Genomic DNA, 16,447 nt, shown 5'->3' with positions numbered 1-16,447 from the left:
CCAAGCAATGTAACACCTATTTCCAAAGGGAGAGGGTATTACCTCCCACTCCCAAAGGAACTCCATTGTTCTGCCTTCCTGGGCTTGAGCTGGTCAAGCAGCAGGAGGGCAGTAACCTGTCTGTAGGATGGCAACAGCTCGGTCTGCTTGGGAAAACCTTGCAAAGTGGTAGAAGCAAAGCTGGGGGGCCTCTAAGGAGCCCTCAGAGGGAATGGAATCATACAACCAATACTCTACAGTATTTGGGTATGATTCCGGCAATGTTTGATACCAAACATGCCCAGGTTTAGAGTTGCCATTATGTAGCTGGACACAGGTAGTCTGTGTACTGGACCTTTGTCCAGTACACAGGAAAGATGGCTTCCCCCACTTAAGAAGTCCAGGAAAATGGAGCTGGAGTTGGTAGGGGCAGCTCTGCTCATGCAGGGGTGCCCTCACACAGAGGTACTTGCACCCTGCCCTCTGGGCTAGGAGGGCCTGCCATGGAGGTGACTTACAGTGACGTGGTACAGTGACCTCAATACCATATACTAGGGGCTTACATTTGCTGGATCACTCTTGCCGATCGCTATCCCTTTGGAGCCCATCCTTGATTTTGAGGAGGGTAAGCATGTTTCTATTTTAGTTTTCGATATCTAGAAGTGTACATCCACAAATCTTCACAGTTTTAGAGAACATCACTAGGTGTTTGCACTAGTGTGGTTTGATTTTCACTGGCATATATTGTTTTGCACTTTGTGTTATTAGACCATGCTATGTTTAACAACCTTTTTTTTCTCCTTTTTGTAGGTTCCTGTTCCCCTTAATTTAGTTTATTGTAACAGTGAGGTTTAGGCGTGATATTTTTTGGCCCTGATGAATCGCATTTAGATCTTTGTAGACTAACTTAGCGAGAAACATGTTGACCTTTATATTTCAGGCAGTGTAGTAATTTCCACCCTGCCCTCTACATACTATATCCCTGAATGCTAGGTGTTTCCAACATAAGACATTACATACAAGTAGGGAAAAATAGACATTATTCTTACTTTCCCTCTACTTTCTTTGTTTTTAATCTTGACAGAGGCCTATATCCTTAAAAACGTTTTCATTATATGGTCCTTCTAGCCAATTTTAACAGTTTACCTCACCAATCCCACATTACTGCATTCACCACCGGCAAGAAACTTTAAAAGATCTCCGGTAAAGACCCCCCTCGAGGGGCCTGTAAGGCATTGCAGTGCGAGCCTAACAAGGAGCAAATCCTGATGAACAAGTATGTCATCGAATGGTGAGTGAGGGTTCTAGTTCCTAAGTTGGAAAACTCCCAGGAACCGGTTGATTTCCCCTTAATTGGGTTGAAATCAATCACCTTCATTGTGAAACTGTGCATCCTTTCTTTGCTTACATGGGTACACTAGTGTGCCAATTGTGGGGTGTACTGAGTCAGGAACAACCAAATTTAGAGAGATGGAGCAGAGCCTCTGAGGTCCTGGTTAGGAAGATCCCAGTGAATACAGTCAAAACACACTAACAGCAGGCAGAAAGTGGGGGTAACGATGCCAAAAAGAGGATACTTTCCCACAACACTCACTAGACCTAATTTTTTAACCAATCTGGTTTGTAATACTCCTTATCCAGTAATCTGGTCCAACCACTGATACTCATTAATATTGGTCAATTGTGATGTCAATCCACTTTTAAAAACATGTCCCTGGCACAAAATCACTGTTTAAAATCTAACTCACCCAGTTAATACAATTCTGTTGGAGACCGGGCCCGACTTAGATGTGGAAGTCAAATATTTCAACAGCCTCCTCCTAGAGGCTTTGGACGACGTTGCACCCATAAAACCTAACACATCTGAACAAAAGCCCCTTCATCTTTTTGGCTTATGCAAGACTTGTGTGACGAAAAAATGGTGCTGTCAATGCCTGGAAAGAAAATGGAGGAGTGCCTATTATTCTAATAAGGCCGTGAATGAAGCAGTCCTCAAAACTTTCTAGAAGAAAAAGCTACAACAAGAGCAGAGGACATCTCATACCTAATTGATAAGGCCGGGAAAGAAAGTAAGGCCAAAGTAAAAACGTAGATAGCAAAACATTGCACAACATGTGAATCTTGAAGAATATCAAGCTGCAAATCTGCTGTTACTTGAAAGTAATAGGTTCCTTCTTGCACACGCTCCAAAAATAGAAGGTATACTCACCAGAGAACAGACTGAGAAGAATAACCGGATAAACAATAACCTAAAATCCGCAATGGGACTTTGAAAGCAGAACAAGGTCAGCTGCTTAGCAGAAAAAAATCAGAGCCCATGTGATGAGAACTTGGCATTTCAGTAATGATCCAGTGGCTAAAACGACAATCCCTTTACAGGTTCATGTTAACAAAGCAAGCAGATGCAACCAGTGAAGAAATTAAGGCAGTTCTTGCAAATACCCTCTAGGAGAGAGAGTTTACGTATTAAAGCATAAATGTAAAAGTTGAGTACAAAGGGTGCAGTAACTAGATTCTAAAGAGTCGTGTGCCCTTTTCAAAGCCTTTTTTTTTTTTTACTGGTACAGTTTCTCTCTCTTACTCTATTTTGTTTGTATGCTTTTGACACCCCTCCCCAAAAAAACACCTGCTAAACCCCATGCCACGACAACAAACAATTAGTGCCTGAATTATAGAATGGAGAGTTCTGAACTAAGGTGAAAATATTGCATTTTACTTGGTAAGTAATCTTTTTTCCCTTCATCCCGATCCAGGGTCTGGCTGCTTCGCATAATAGAATGTACTACCTTGGAACGTGCCACTTTTAAAATAGTTGTTCTGCACTTGTTTGAACAGAGATTATTTTTACAGAAGTGATCATCAGTAGTATCCACTGAAATCCACTGAATTTCACCATTTCACGTCTGAACAATGTTGCCCACTTCACACTTTTTACCCCTTCAAACTTTCACCACACAGCATTTCGCTGTGTTCATCTGTCAACTTAATTTATGGTACAAGTTAACTTGTAAAATTTAGGAGCTAATCTGCATCTTTGAATGAACTAAAACCACTAGAATGGACACTTAGCAGAATATTTTCAAGCAGCCTATTTTAATGCCTTCAATTTCATACAGTTTACTGGACCAGATCCCTGAAATGTTTGCAGACACAAGGGAAACCGAAACAGTATTTGGTCCTGTCATCCAAGCAGGATTGGAAGCGTTGAAGGTAGGTTTTTATCAATTTGGAATTATGTACTCCAGTTTGAATGTTGATTATTTTGAGTAACTGCTCCCATCCTATTAGGAGAAGGTTCTTCCTGAAATTTAGGTCCGTCCTTATTTAAATGAAATTCTCGGTGTGTGAAAAACTCTACACCTTGTCTATGCACAAATGAGATGCAAACATAAGTGCATATTAATTATAGCAATTTCTGATACTAAGAAGATGTTGATGTAACAATAACAGTCGGATTATAGGATTTTTGGAAAGGCTACATCAAGCAAATTTTTTGAATCACTAGATGTAAACCCATTTTGCAAAACGCAATGCTATCAGTTTTCGTGTTTGTAAATTTTTGTTGTAAGGCATACCCACAAATATTGAGTTTTCATTGGTCCTTATAATTTTGAAACACGCAACTGTTAGCCTTTAAAGGTAAGCTATAAAGTGGAAATAGTTTGTTAAGGGCTCGATATTTACTAAAAGAGAACACAAGAATACGGTTGCTGCAGTTCTTATCTGCTAATCTGTTATTAGGTACAGCTTTCGCTTTTTGAGTGACAAAGATTTCAGTTCTATTAAAAATTATAATAAATACAGTGAGTGAGTTGGATTGGCATGTACTGACCTGCAGGGGTTTTCCATGGTCTATCATTACTTGGATGAGCTGTTTATTGCATTTTGATGATGGTTACATTCTCCCATTTGTGGGTTCAGTTAGGTTTTGGTGATGGCGGGATTACTCCATCTGTTGAACTGTAGTTGCTACAAGAGAAGCAGAGCGTGTTATTTGTTTTTTTAATCTCATAAAATGACATTGTATTTGCTGATTCCTTTTTTTTCAAGTGCTTGCTATTGGAGCTATTTAGCCTGTCAATCAAGCAGGCGCTTTATTCGAGCATTTAATAGGACCATAAAAGCAGATATATAGTTCTTATACAAAATATAAAAACCATACACTCATTGTATTGAAATCCTACCCCATTGCATCTTTAGTTCAAAAGGCCATCGGCCACCTAACCAAGTGTTCATTTAAGAAATAAGCCAACACTAAAACAAACCAATGGCTCAGTGTCTGCAAATATAATACATCTGACTTACATCTAGTGAGCCCTAAACCCCTCAGTACTAGGATTAAAAACTTTTTTGTAAAACATGAATAAAATCTATAAAAAATGCAACAAACTCCATGGGGAACTTTGATTTCATGGACAAACAAGGACGGAAAAGGATTCATATTGCCCAAGGAGAAAACATAGCTGCTATCTAATACACCAAAGCCTAATTCTACTTAAAAGGACCCTTTCCCAAAAGCTAGTCACAAACTCAGGAAATAGCTCAAGCCCTAAAGCATGGTTTGCATTATGATGTAATCCTTATTCTGGGTCTTGAATGCTCCAGCTTCCCATTCTTGATGTCTCATTTTGAGAAACAATTGTTTAAGCTGGGATCTGTCATCCTCACTCAACCCTTCTGGTCTAAGGAAGCAACACAGCCTCCCAATAAACAACACATTCTCTTGAAGTAACCAAGCCATGGAATTTGGAGACCCATGCTGCAAGGTAGTACTCAATAATATCACTGTTAAGCGAGGCTTGACTATTCCTCTATACAGACTACCACAGCAGCATTGGGGCCAAATTAATATACTGTAATGTTTGGCTTACTCCAAGCCAAGCTCATCATGCAATCTAAAACTACGGCTGCTTGGCAGAAGGCCTAAATCCTTCTGTGCACTCTGTTTTTCTCCGCTTAAAGGCTAGGCACTTTTTTCTGTAGCCCCAAATGCTCAAACCATAAGTTAAAACCAGGAAATAAATCCAATACAATTAGGACATTAAAAATTTGCTGCAGCTGCACTCACCAACCAGGAGCTTTCTGAATCACAAGTAACCCTAAGATAAGAAAATTAATTAAAACTTATTATGGGTTTATCCTCTATGGTCAAAGACCACAATTTGAGAATCCTGGATCTGTATGCCATTACAGAGGTCTTCGTGGGATTTACTACCACCTTCAAAGAGACCATAAAATCAGTGTAACCTTCTATTAACTATTTCAAGCCCTTGGGAGTTCTGGTAAGTAACACTCATCATCTGCATAAGTTAAGACAGTTGTAAGAACGTACCCTCTTTTGGACATGGTTACCCCCAATATTTTTGCCTGCTGTCAGTGTATTTTGACAGTGTTCACTAGGATCCTGCTAACCAGGATCCCAGAGACTGTGCTCTCTCCCTCTAAATTTGGTTGTTCCTGACTTTGCACACCCCACAATTGGCATTCTGGTGCCCCCACGTAAGTCTCTAGTGTTAGAAATGGGGTGTTTGTTTGGCATTCAGGTTACCCCCTGTCCAAACAAGGACCCCCACTCTCGTCAGGGGAAGAGAATCACCCTCAGCTAACCCTAGCTCACCCTCTCGGTAGCTTGACACGAGGAGAAGGCTTAACTTTAGAGAGCAAGGTGTAAAGTATTTGTACCAACACACACAGTAACTCTATGAAAACACTACAAAATGACACAACACAGGTTTAGAAAAATAGAAAATATTTATCTAAACAGAACAAGACCAAAACGACAAAAATCCACAATACACAAGTCAAGTTAACACTAAAAATGCATAAGAGTCTTCATGTAGTGTTAAACACACACTAACACTGTTAGTGTGAAAATGTACCTTGGGTGCGTCAAAAATAACCCCGCACGGGCGAGTGTGCATCAAAAAGGGCTTGCAATGCATCGATTTCACTCATGAGCTAGACCTTGGGTCGTTTCTCCTTTCGTCGAGCCGGGGCACGTCATTTCTTCTCTCTGCATGAGAGCAATGTGTTGATCCAGTCAGTACTCTCGAGTCCAGGCAGGCCTTGTCATTTTTACACACCCAGCTGTGTTTGCATCAGAAATCCAACTGCACGATAATCCGAAAACCACGCAGCGTGGGTTGCTATCTCACCAGCCTCCGTCAGGGATGTTGGGCGTCGTTTCTCCAGCCCCGGGCATCGATCTTCGGGTCGCGTTGCAGGCGAGCGTCGATTTTCAGCTGCGAAGCTGGCAGTGCATTGATTTTCCAGCCACAGATTGGAGCTGCGTCAATCTTTTCCCCGCATGCCATTCTGTGCGTGGATTTCTCTCTCTTGGGCTGCCAGCTTCTCCTTTCAGGGTCCCAGGAACTGGATGGCACCACTTGGCAGAGTAGAAGTCTCTCCAGAGGCTCCAGGTGCTGGCAGAGAGAAGTTTTTGCTGTCCCTGAGACTTCAAACAACAGGAAATCGAGCACTTGAAGATCTTCACAAGAAGGCAGGCAACACAAAGTCCAGTCTTTGTCCTCTTGCACAGCCAGAAGCAGCAACTGCAGGGTAGCTCCACAAAGCACAGTCACAGGCAGGGCAGCTCTTCTTCAGCTCTTCTCCAGGCAGAGGTTCCCCTTGGTTTCCAGAAGTGTTCTAAAGTCTGTGGTTTTGGGTGCCCTTCTTATACCCATTTTCTCCTTGAGGTAGGCCTACTTCAAAGCAAAGTCTCTCTTGAATGTGAAATCCTGCCTTGGCCAGGCCAGGCCCCAGACACTCACCAGAGGGTTGGAGACTGCATTGTGTGAGGGCAGGCACAGCCCTTCCAGGTGTAAGTGACCACTCCTCCCCTCCCTCCTGGCACAGATGGCTCATCAGGAAATGCAGACTAAACCCCAGCTCCCTTTGTGTCACTGTCTATTTTGAGGTGCAACCTGCCCAACTGTCAAACTGACCCAGACAGGGAATCCACAAACAGGCAGAGTCACAGAAATGGTATAAGCAAGAAAATGCGCACTTTCTAAAAGTAGCATCTTCAAAAGCACAATCTTAAAATCAATTTGACTAAAAGATGTATTTCTAAATTGTGAGCTCAGAGTCCCCAAACTCCACATGTCCATCAGCTCCCAAGGGGAATCTACACTTTACTCATAATTAAAGGTAGCCCCCATGTTAACCTATGAGAGGGACTGGCCTTGCAACAGTGAAAAACTAATTTATCAGTATTTCACTGTCAGGGCATATAAAACACATTACTATATGTCCTACCTTATCCATACACTGCACCCTGCCCTTGGGGCTACCTAGGGCCTACCTTAGGGGTGCCTTAAATGTAAGAAAAGGAAAGGTTTAGGCTTGGCCAATTCGAATTTACAGTTTACAACTGCACGCACAGACACAACAGTGGCAGGTCTGAGACATGATTACAGGGCTACTCATGTGGGTGGCACAACCAGTGCTGCAGGCCCACTAGTAGCATTTGGTTTACAGGCCCTTGGCACCTCTAGTGCACTGTACTAGGGACCTACTAGTAAATCAGATATGCCAATCATGGATAAGCCAATTACATACACATTTTGTAAGGGAACACTTGCCCTTTCGCACTGGTTAGCAGTGGTAAAGTGCCCAGAGTAACAAAAACAGCAAAATCAGAGTCCAACACACATCAACAACCTGGGAAACAGAGGCAAAAAGTTAAGGGAGACCACGCCAAGGATGAAAAGTCTAACACCTAGTATATGGTACTTAGGTACCCAGGGCATTGGGACACCATGGGTCCCACATGGGCTGCCAAATGTATTGTGCCACCCATGGGAGCCCATGTAAAATGTGTTTCCAGGCCTGCCATTTCAGCCTGTGTGAAAAGTTGCATGCACCCTTTGACTACAAGTCACTGCACCAGGTCACTGTAAGTCACCCCTATGGCATGCCCTCCTAGCACAGAGGACAGGATACTTGTACCTGTGTGTGAGGGCACCCCTGCATTAGCAGGAATGCACCTGCAAACTCCAGCTCCATTTCCCTGGACTTGGACTTTGTAAGTGCGAGGAAGCCTTTTTACCCATGTACTGGACGCAGGTCACTCACTACCTGTGTTCATCTACATAATGGTAACTCAGAAACTGGGCGTCTCTGGTATCAAACATGTTGACATCATACCCCAATACTGTTGCCAGTATTAGTTGTATGAGCCCACGCACTTTGGGGGCTCCTTAGAGGACCCCCAGCATTGCTCCTACGATTCTTCTGGGGTTTTCCCGGCAGCCCACACTGATGCCAACTAAAGACAGGTTTCTACCCTCCTGCTGCTTGACTAGCTCAAGCAGAGGAAGGTGGAACAAAGGATTTCCTTTTGGGAGAGGGAGTCAACACCCTCCCCCTTTGGAAATAGGTGTTACATGGCTTAGGAGGAGTAGCCTCCGGGATGCATTGAAGGGCACATTTGCCCCCCCCCCCCTCCTTGCATAAACCTGTTTGCAGGTCCCTGCTCTGGCACAAAACTGAACAATGGTAAGAGAAATTACCACTCCCCTGTCCATCACCACCCTAAGTGTGGTGCTCAAAGCTCTTCCACATGGCCACCTGATTTTGCCATCTTGAATCCAAGGTGGACAGAGGCCCCTGGGAGCAAATGAGTGGCTGGGTCAGGCAGGTGATGTTAAAACCCCCTCCTGATAAGTGGTTCCCCTGGTAGGTGACCGATTCCCCCCTTCCTGGGCTATTTAGGGTCTCCCTCCCAGGGGGGTCCTGAAGAAACCGACAATCTGCAACTCCAGCAATGACTCCGCTTTGCAGCATTGTTTCTCCAGCTCCTTCCAGCAGCTGCAACATTTCCCTGGCTGTGCATCCTCTGAGGGCGACGAGTCTTCATCCTGCACAAGAAGTAAGAAGGAATATCCCTTGGAGTGAAAGAGTCAGTCCCCTGCATCTGTAGGCACCATCTGCAAAGACGACCGGCTGCGTGGATCGTCTCTCCTCCGGAACTGCGTGGATCGTGCATCAAAGGTGGTGGTCTGGAGTAGTCCCCTTGGTTCTCTCTCCCAACTGTCATCTTGGGAGACAGTAACCCTGTGCACTGTGACTGTTGCAGCTACCAAGGCTTGCTTGATCCTCCTCCAAGGGATCTTCAGGCTTCATGTAGCCCCGGCCTCCAGCACTCTGCAAAGCACAGTCTCCTGCCTGCTGCTCCTGCGATGTTGGACTCCTCTCCAGGTGTGCTGAGTGGGCCTCACCGCAACTCCTGTGCCTGCTGCCCGTGAGTCACCTATGGGGGCTGCCTCCTCGTCTTGTGATTTCCCCAGCTTCTGAGGGCCACCTCGGACTCCCCTCTTCGGGTTGAGTCTCCTGGGCCTTGGTGGTCCTCTTCAGCCTTGCAAAACCTTCTTCACTTACTCCTGCCTTTGCCAAGGCTTGTTGGTGGTTTTCCAGTGCCACTGACTGACCATATCACGACCGCCGACGTGGGACATCACTTGTATCCCTCTTGGAACTCCTCTTCTTCCACCATCAACCTGGTCTTGCATCCACAGAATGGTGGGTAGTGGCTCCTGCCACAGCCGGACACTCCAACTCGAACTTTACTTGGTCCATTCTTCTGCAGGTCCTCTTCTGTTAGGATCCACCTTTGGTTTCTTCCAGTCTTGCCTGGGTCTTGCACAGCCCTTTTCCAAAGCTCATCTGTGGGTTGGGGGTAAAAACTGGGTACTTACCTCTTCTCTCCTGGTTGCTGGGGGACACACTGGTACTTACATGTTGGGGTTCCTGGCTCCTCCTGCTTCCCTGTACTTATTCCACTTCCTTGGTTGGGGGACTGCCTTTCACATTCCCCTTACTTAGTATATGGTTTGGTCCCCCCCCCCCCCCCCCTCTGTTGTTTTTACTGTTTGATATTGCTTTCTTTGCTACTCACTGGCTTCTAATGTGTATATAATAGTGTTTACTTATCTCCTAGTGGAGTATTGCCTATGCAGTATTTTAGTATTTGTGTTACTATAATAAAGTACCTTTATTTTTGTAACACTGTGTGGTTATTTTATGTGTGTAAGTGCTGTGCGGCTGTAGTGGTATTGCATAAGCTTCGCACGTCTACTAGATAAGTCTTGGCTGCTCATCTGCGTCTACCTCTAGAGAGCCCTGGCTTCCTTGACACTGTCCACACCTCACTAATGGGGGATACCTGTAATGAAGTGATAACCTCATAGTCACCACACACTAGGCCAGCTTCCTACAGCAGTGATAGGGGTATTCTTGATCAATGGTATATCTGCTCCCTTGGCCACCAATGCCTTCTGTAAGCCACTAACATAAGAGAAAAGGTATTGGGGCGAGGAGAAAACCCTTGACGCACCCCTCAGCCTGTCATGAGTGCATTAGTGCATTCACTGCCAGGTCCATACCTGACAATAGCAGAGAGATCGTAATGCAGAGCCCTCAGAAACTATTCAGTCCCTAGAATCTCCAGCTTATACTACAGTTTGGGCCTCACCACGATGTCAAAGGCACAGGTGTGGTCGGTGACGCTTAGGAAAATGAACTCTTTTTTGCTATGGTGTATTTATTAATTATGAGATGCAAATTGTGGCAGTTTTCCATTGTCTCCAACCCAGCTCTAAACCCTTAATGTTGTCTAGAAAGAATACTATTGACAGACTAACAGCCTTTCCCAAATTATCCTTCCAACTATCTTGACCGTGCAATCTATTAGAGACAATAGCCACTAGGATTACGTCTAGACACCTTCTTAAGTACTGGAACAATTATGGCCATTGTCTTTGAATGAGGCGGGGCAGTTTTGCACACCTGATTAATAAGGTTTGTAATCCAAAGGGCTTACAGTTTCAAGGTTAGGTTATACAGATCCAAAGAGACTCCATCAGGTCTGGAATCCTTTCAAGGCGCTGTTTTTATTTAGTCTGTCCAAAAAAAAAAACACCCTGCTATTCAGTAATCACCCTTCCGCATTCATTTGTTTTGCTTTACTGTAATATTGGAGTTTTGGCTTGTTTTTTTGTTAAAGTAATCTGTAAACATATGTGCACATAGGTGGAAGGATATGACGCAAATATGGCTTATCTTCAAAATTGTCTGGAATACAATATTTTGCTTTGAGTGCCTTTTATGCTCACTGCTTACAACACAAAGTTAAGATTCTTTTCATAACACTAAATCTGCTAATGCAGTCCGCCCTGGAAATGGCCCCTACTGCCAGCTTTCATGTTGTAATTTTCCTTTCAGTATAGCTCAGGCAACACAGTCACCCATCAAGCTCTTCGCCTAACACATAGCCATATTAACTTTGCTAATGTGTATTTAGACTGGACCCGGAGATTTTTCTTCAAGCATTACCTCTGCATGCCATCCGGTAGCATTGGTCAACTCAGTCTTCTTCGTTGGCATAGTGGTCGCCGCGATGATGTTGCAGTCATATATAGGCGGCACCCTGGGGTGCTGACGTCAGCTATTTTCTTTCCCCGCCAGTCTACACACAGATCAGGAGAATGAGCAACTCTTTGTCATTATTTGACTAACTGCTACACTTTTGGAGAATTCTTTTTGACGACTTGTGAATGCGTTGAGGAATGTCCCAGAAGACCGGTTTTAAACCCTGTGACTCCAGTTACCGAATAATGTCGGTCACTGATCCGCATCTCGTTTGTTTTTGGTGTCTAAAGGACGACCCGAAGTTGTGCTCTGAGTGTCGGGCCATGGGGAGCCCGAAGGCTTTGAGGGAGCAGTCCCTAAAGCTCTTGGTGGGCAAGTGCTCAACACAGTGTCGTTCCCAGTCTCGTTCGAGAGGAAAGTCACGAGACTGCTTGCAGAGTCATCACCATTCCTCCTCGTCCCATTCAAAGTCCTCAGGACACTCATGTCACACGAAGAAGGCGTAGAAGAATGCCAAACGTTCTTTGATTTTGGACTGTTGGTTGGACGATGCGACACAGGAAGAGCGTTGATGCTCTAGGCCTCCGTCTATGGAGCCTGGGTCGGCTCCGCGCCTCCCTGACTTTCAAGGAGCCAGTGCCACCCCTTTCCAATTGAGAGTTCTGTGAGCCCATGTGCCTCATCTTTGGGCAGACCGACCCGCCTTCGGGCCCAGAAGGGTCGGTGAGGGTCCCCTCGGGTTCCGCACAGGCGCCTTCATCCTCGATTCCAGAGGGCACCTCCGGATCCGCTCTTAGATCTGTGCAGACGCTGGTCGTACTACGAAACCTTCCCGAGCATCGGCACAGAAGTCTATGCTCCCGACATCTGTTCGACCCACAATTGACGTAGATTCTATACTTATCCCCGGCGACCCTGAACAGCATCAGGAGCTACAGATTCTGTTTTCCATGGGCTCTACTGGGTCTAGGGCGGATCCTGACCCTTATTCCTATGGGTATAGATATAGGGGTAGTGTACAGGGGTCTCTACACTATGCACTGAACTGCGCATGCTTCACAGTCTTTGCACGGCCACAGGATCCCATGTGCTTGTGGATCAGAGAGCCTGTAGTTCAGCCCCGCCCCCCTCCACCACCTCCAAGCCTTCCTAATCCATTGGAGCATCCTGAACCGGTTGGCGAAAGGATCCGCCATCACCTGCCCCACTGGGAATCCATTACTAAGGACAGATGGGTGTTGCAAATTGTCATATGGGGCTTCTCCCTTCCCTTCGATGCTACCCCTCTGGCCATGCCACCATCATACAATCATCTGTCGGAGGATCATTTGGCACTTCTCTGTGAGGAAGTGACGACTCTCTTGACCAAGAGAGCCATAGAGAGGGCCCCTGTGCCAGAAGTATGTCATGGTGGTTATTCCTGCTACTTTCTGTTGACCAAAAAGAACAAGGGCCTTCGCCCTGATTTAGATCTCCGGTAACTCAGTCTCTCCCTCAAAAAGGAGAAGTTCAAAATGCTCACTCTAGCTCAGGTCCTGTCTGACTTGGACCCTGGAGACTGGATGGTAGCATTGGACTTATAGGACACCTATTTCCATATTCCTGTCCTCCTGGCCCACAGACGTTACATGTGATTCTTGGTAGGTCACAAGCACTTTCAGTTTACTGCGCTCCTCTTTGGCCTTACCAGTGTCCCGCAGGTGTTCACAAAGGTGATGGTAGTGGTTGCAGCTCATCTGTGCAGGTTAGGGGTTTCAGTCTTCCCCTACCCGGATGACTGGCTGTTGAAGGCAGACTTGCCCCATGCTTTCGTCTCCCACCTCCAGACTGTGGCGAACCTCCTGCATTTTCTGGGGTTCACTATCAACATATCAAAGTCACACCTGACTCCCTCTCAGATGCTTCCTTTTATCAGAGCCGTTCTGGACACAGTGCAGTTTTGGGCTTATCCTCCCGAAAAGCGAGTCCAGGGCTATGAATCCGATGTTTCAGCTTCTATCCTGGATTTCATTGAGAATGACTCTGAGGCTGCTATGCCTCATGGCCTCCTTCATGCTGCTGTTCGAACATGCCAGATAACATATGCAGACCCTGCAGTGGGACCTGAAATTCCAGTGGGCGCAGCATCAGGAAAATCTCTCCAACATGGTCCAGATCTCAGAGGGGACTGCACTAGATCTGCAGTGGTGGCTCTTCAATCCAGAGTCGATAAGCCCCAGATCTCTCTCCCTTCCCCAACCAGATCTCACAGTAGGGACAGATGCATTACTCCTGGGATTGGGTGGCTACATGGTAGAGGCAGGAATCAGAGGCCTCTGGTCTCTGGTGGAGTGTGGGCTCCACATCAACCTTTTGGAGCTCCTGGTGATCCAACTTGCATTGAAAGCATCCCTTCCCTCTCTCAAAGGGAAAGTGGTGCAGGTGTTCACTGACAACACCACCGCCATGTGGTATTCCAACAAGCAGGGTGGAGTGGGGTCATGGACTCTCTCTCAAGAGGCTCTTTGCCTCTGGACATGGCTGGAACTCAGGGCATTTCGCTGGTGGTTCTACATCTGGTGGGGTCTCTGCACGCCAGAGCAGACTAACTCAGCCGTTAATGCATAGTCGATCACGAATGGCATCTCAATCCAGAGGTGGTGCAAGGTCTCATTCAGCAGTGAAGAGAGCCTTGGTTAGATCTGTTTGCCTCTGCAGAAAACACGCAGTGTCAACGGTTTTGCGCGTTGGAGTTTCCAAGGCGGCATTCACTCAGCTACACTTTTTGTCTCGAGTGGAGCAGAGGCCTCCTTTACGCCTTCCCGCCAATACCATTTCTGCCAGGAGTTCTGAAGAAGATCAGGCACAACCAGGCCCAAGTAATCCTGGTGGCTCTGAACCGCGCACGTAGAGTCTGATAACCCCAGCTATTGGGAATGGCCATTGATACTCAGATCAGACTTCCCCTTCAGGAGGATCCTCTGTTGCAGCAGCAGGTGATGGCCCTTCACCGAACCTGTCTGGCCTCCTCCTCCTTGCGTGGAGATTGAGAGGTGGCATTTGACAGCTTTCAACCTTCCGCCCGAAGTCTGATATTATCTTGGCAGCTAGGCAGCCCTCCCAAAAAAGTTATACGCCTGTTGTGGGAACAAATTTGTGGCATGTTGTATCAACAAATCTGTTGATCCCCTTTCTGCACCTCTCTCAGAGGTTCTGCTCTTCATTCTCTTTGTTGTCTAGCGGGGCGCTGCTCTGTGCACCCTTAAGGGTTATTTGTCTGCCATCTCACGCCTGGGACAACTCCAGGTCACCCATATCCCTCACTGCTCCCCCCTGCACCTACTCAGCATGCCCACATCTTAGGAATCGTCCTCGACTCCTTCCTATCCATGACTCACCAGGTAAACTCTGTCACCTCCTCCTTCAGAAGTTTGCAGAGTGTGTGCCAGCAGATCGTCAGATGGATCCCAGCAGACAGTCACCCACGCCTTAGTCACGGGCAAGCTCGACTATGGCAACGCCCTCTACGCCGGCACCTCCACTAAGAACATCGAAAAACTACAACTCATCCACAACGCCACTGCCAGACTCATTCTGGACCTCCCTCATCAAGAACACATCTCCCAACACCTGAGTACCCTCCATTAGCTACCGGCGAGAAGCGAATCACCCTCAAGCTTCTAACCCACACGTACAATACCATACACAACACAAGACCAGCTTACCTGAACTACTGCGTCTCCTTCCACACCCTCGCCAGATCCCTCCGCTCCACCCAGATGGTCCTGGACACCATCCCTCGCATCTGCAAAACCACCGCCGGAGGATGACCCTTCACCTACACTGCAGCAAAGAGCTGGAACAACCTCCCCCTGCATCTCAGACAAAGCCCGTCACTCACCATCTGTATGAAGAAACTCCAGACGTGGCTTGCCCCCGAAAAGCGAGTCTAGGGCACTCTCCCATTCCCCGGCTACCCCCTCCCCCCCCAGCACCTTCAGACCCTCACAGGGTGAGTGGCCAGGCTTTACAAATATTGATTGATATTGCTTGATATTGAAGCTGCAGCCCATGGGGAACTCCTGGTGCCCTGATACCTTGGGTACGTAAGTACCATATACTAGTGACTGAAATGGGGGCACTAGTATGTAGGGTGTGCAAAGTCCTAAGCAACCAAATTTAGTGGGAGAGAGCACAATCACTGGGGTCCTGGTTAGCAGGACCCCTGTGAAAACAGTCAAAGCATACGGACAGACAAAAAAAGGTGGTAACCATGCCAAAAATAGGTTACTTTCATACATGTACCGAGGCTTCTTTCCTTCCCAAAGTGGTGACAGCTTTTTATATAGGCCAATCAAACACCTTGCCTACGTTTTATGCACCCTTACATCCCTTGTATGAGGAGGAAAGACTCCACCATCTGGATCTAAAAAGAGCGTTCTACCTCAATCATGCCAAAGATTTCCAGGTGGACAATCGACTCTTTGTGGGTTATGTGGGTGCGAAGAAAGGAAGGTCGGTGCAGAAGAGGACCATCTAGCAATGGGTTATTTTAGGAAGCTGGCTCTGTATATACTATATTAAGATGAGATATAGTGTGCACAGAGCCCAGGGGTTCCCCAGCGGCTTAACAGAGGCTAAAGTAGATAATACTAGTTCTCTCTTTTGTGGTAGTGTGGTCGAGCAGTTACGCTTATCAGAGAGTAGTACAAAGCATTTGTTGTACACACACAGGCAATAAATGAAGCACACACTCAATGACTAAAAGGAAGGGGTGGGTTACAGTTCAGCACCAAACACACACACTCAGTGGTGCAGGGGCGGCAGACTGCAGGGTGCAAACACATCATCAGGCTCCCATGTTTTCCTAATGAGGGACCCCTGGGGTCACAAAGATGCTGCAGGCTAAGTCCAGTGGGTTGGTTCCGGGAAACCAAAGGCTGGACAAGGAGGAGGGCCTCTTGCTGGACATTGCTGCACCGAAGATTGTAGTTCCACAAGGTCAGACGAAGGGGTACCTTTTGGTGGCGGGAATCTTGGACTGGTTCTCATCCGGTCAGGGAGTCTTTCAGGTTTAGGCTGCAGGCGTCATTGTGTTGGACAGGAGGGGTCAAACCAC

At 46.5% G+C, this 16,447-nt stretch overlaps 1 protein-coding gene across 2 annotated transcripts in view; it reads left to right on the top strand.

The window, feature by feature from the left end:
- SEC24C (SEC24 homolog C, COPII coat complex component) overlaps positions 1-16,447 on the top strand; it is a 1,280,009-nt gene that overhangs the window by 571,632 nt on the left and 691,930 nt on the right. For both annotated transcript variants that reach the window (XM_069240542.1, XM_069240541.1), the window contains one exon: positions 3,096-3,189. In XM_069240542.1, the coding sequence (XP_069096643.1) occupies positions 3,096-3,189 (94 nt within the window). The remainder of the gene's footprint in view (positions 1-3,095; positions 3,190-16,447) is intronic.

Source organism: Pleurodeles waltl, chromosome 6 (assembly GCF_031143425.1).
Source record: "Pleurodeles waltl isolate 20211129_DDA chromosome 6, aPleWal1.hap1.20221129, whole genome shotgun sequence".
NCBI lineage: Eukaryota > Metazoa > Chordata > Amphibia > Caudata > Salamandridae > Pleurodeles > Pleurodeles waltl.
Note: the sequence above shows the minus strand (reverse complement) of the source record. Positions and strands in the feature narration are given on the sequence as shown.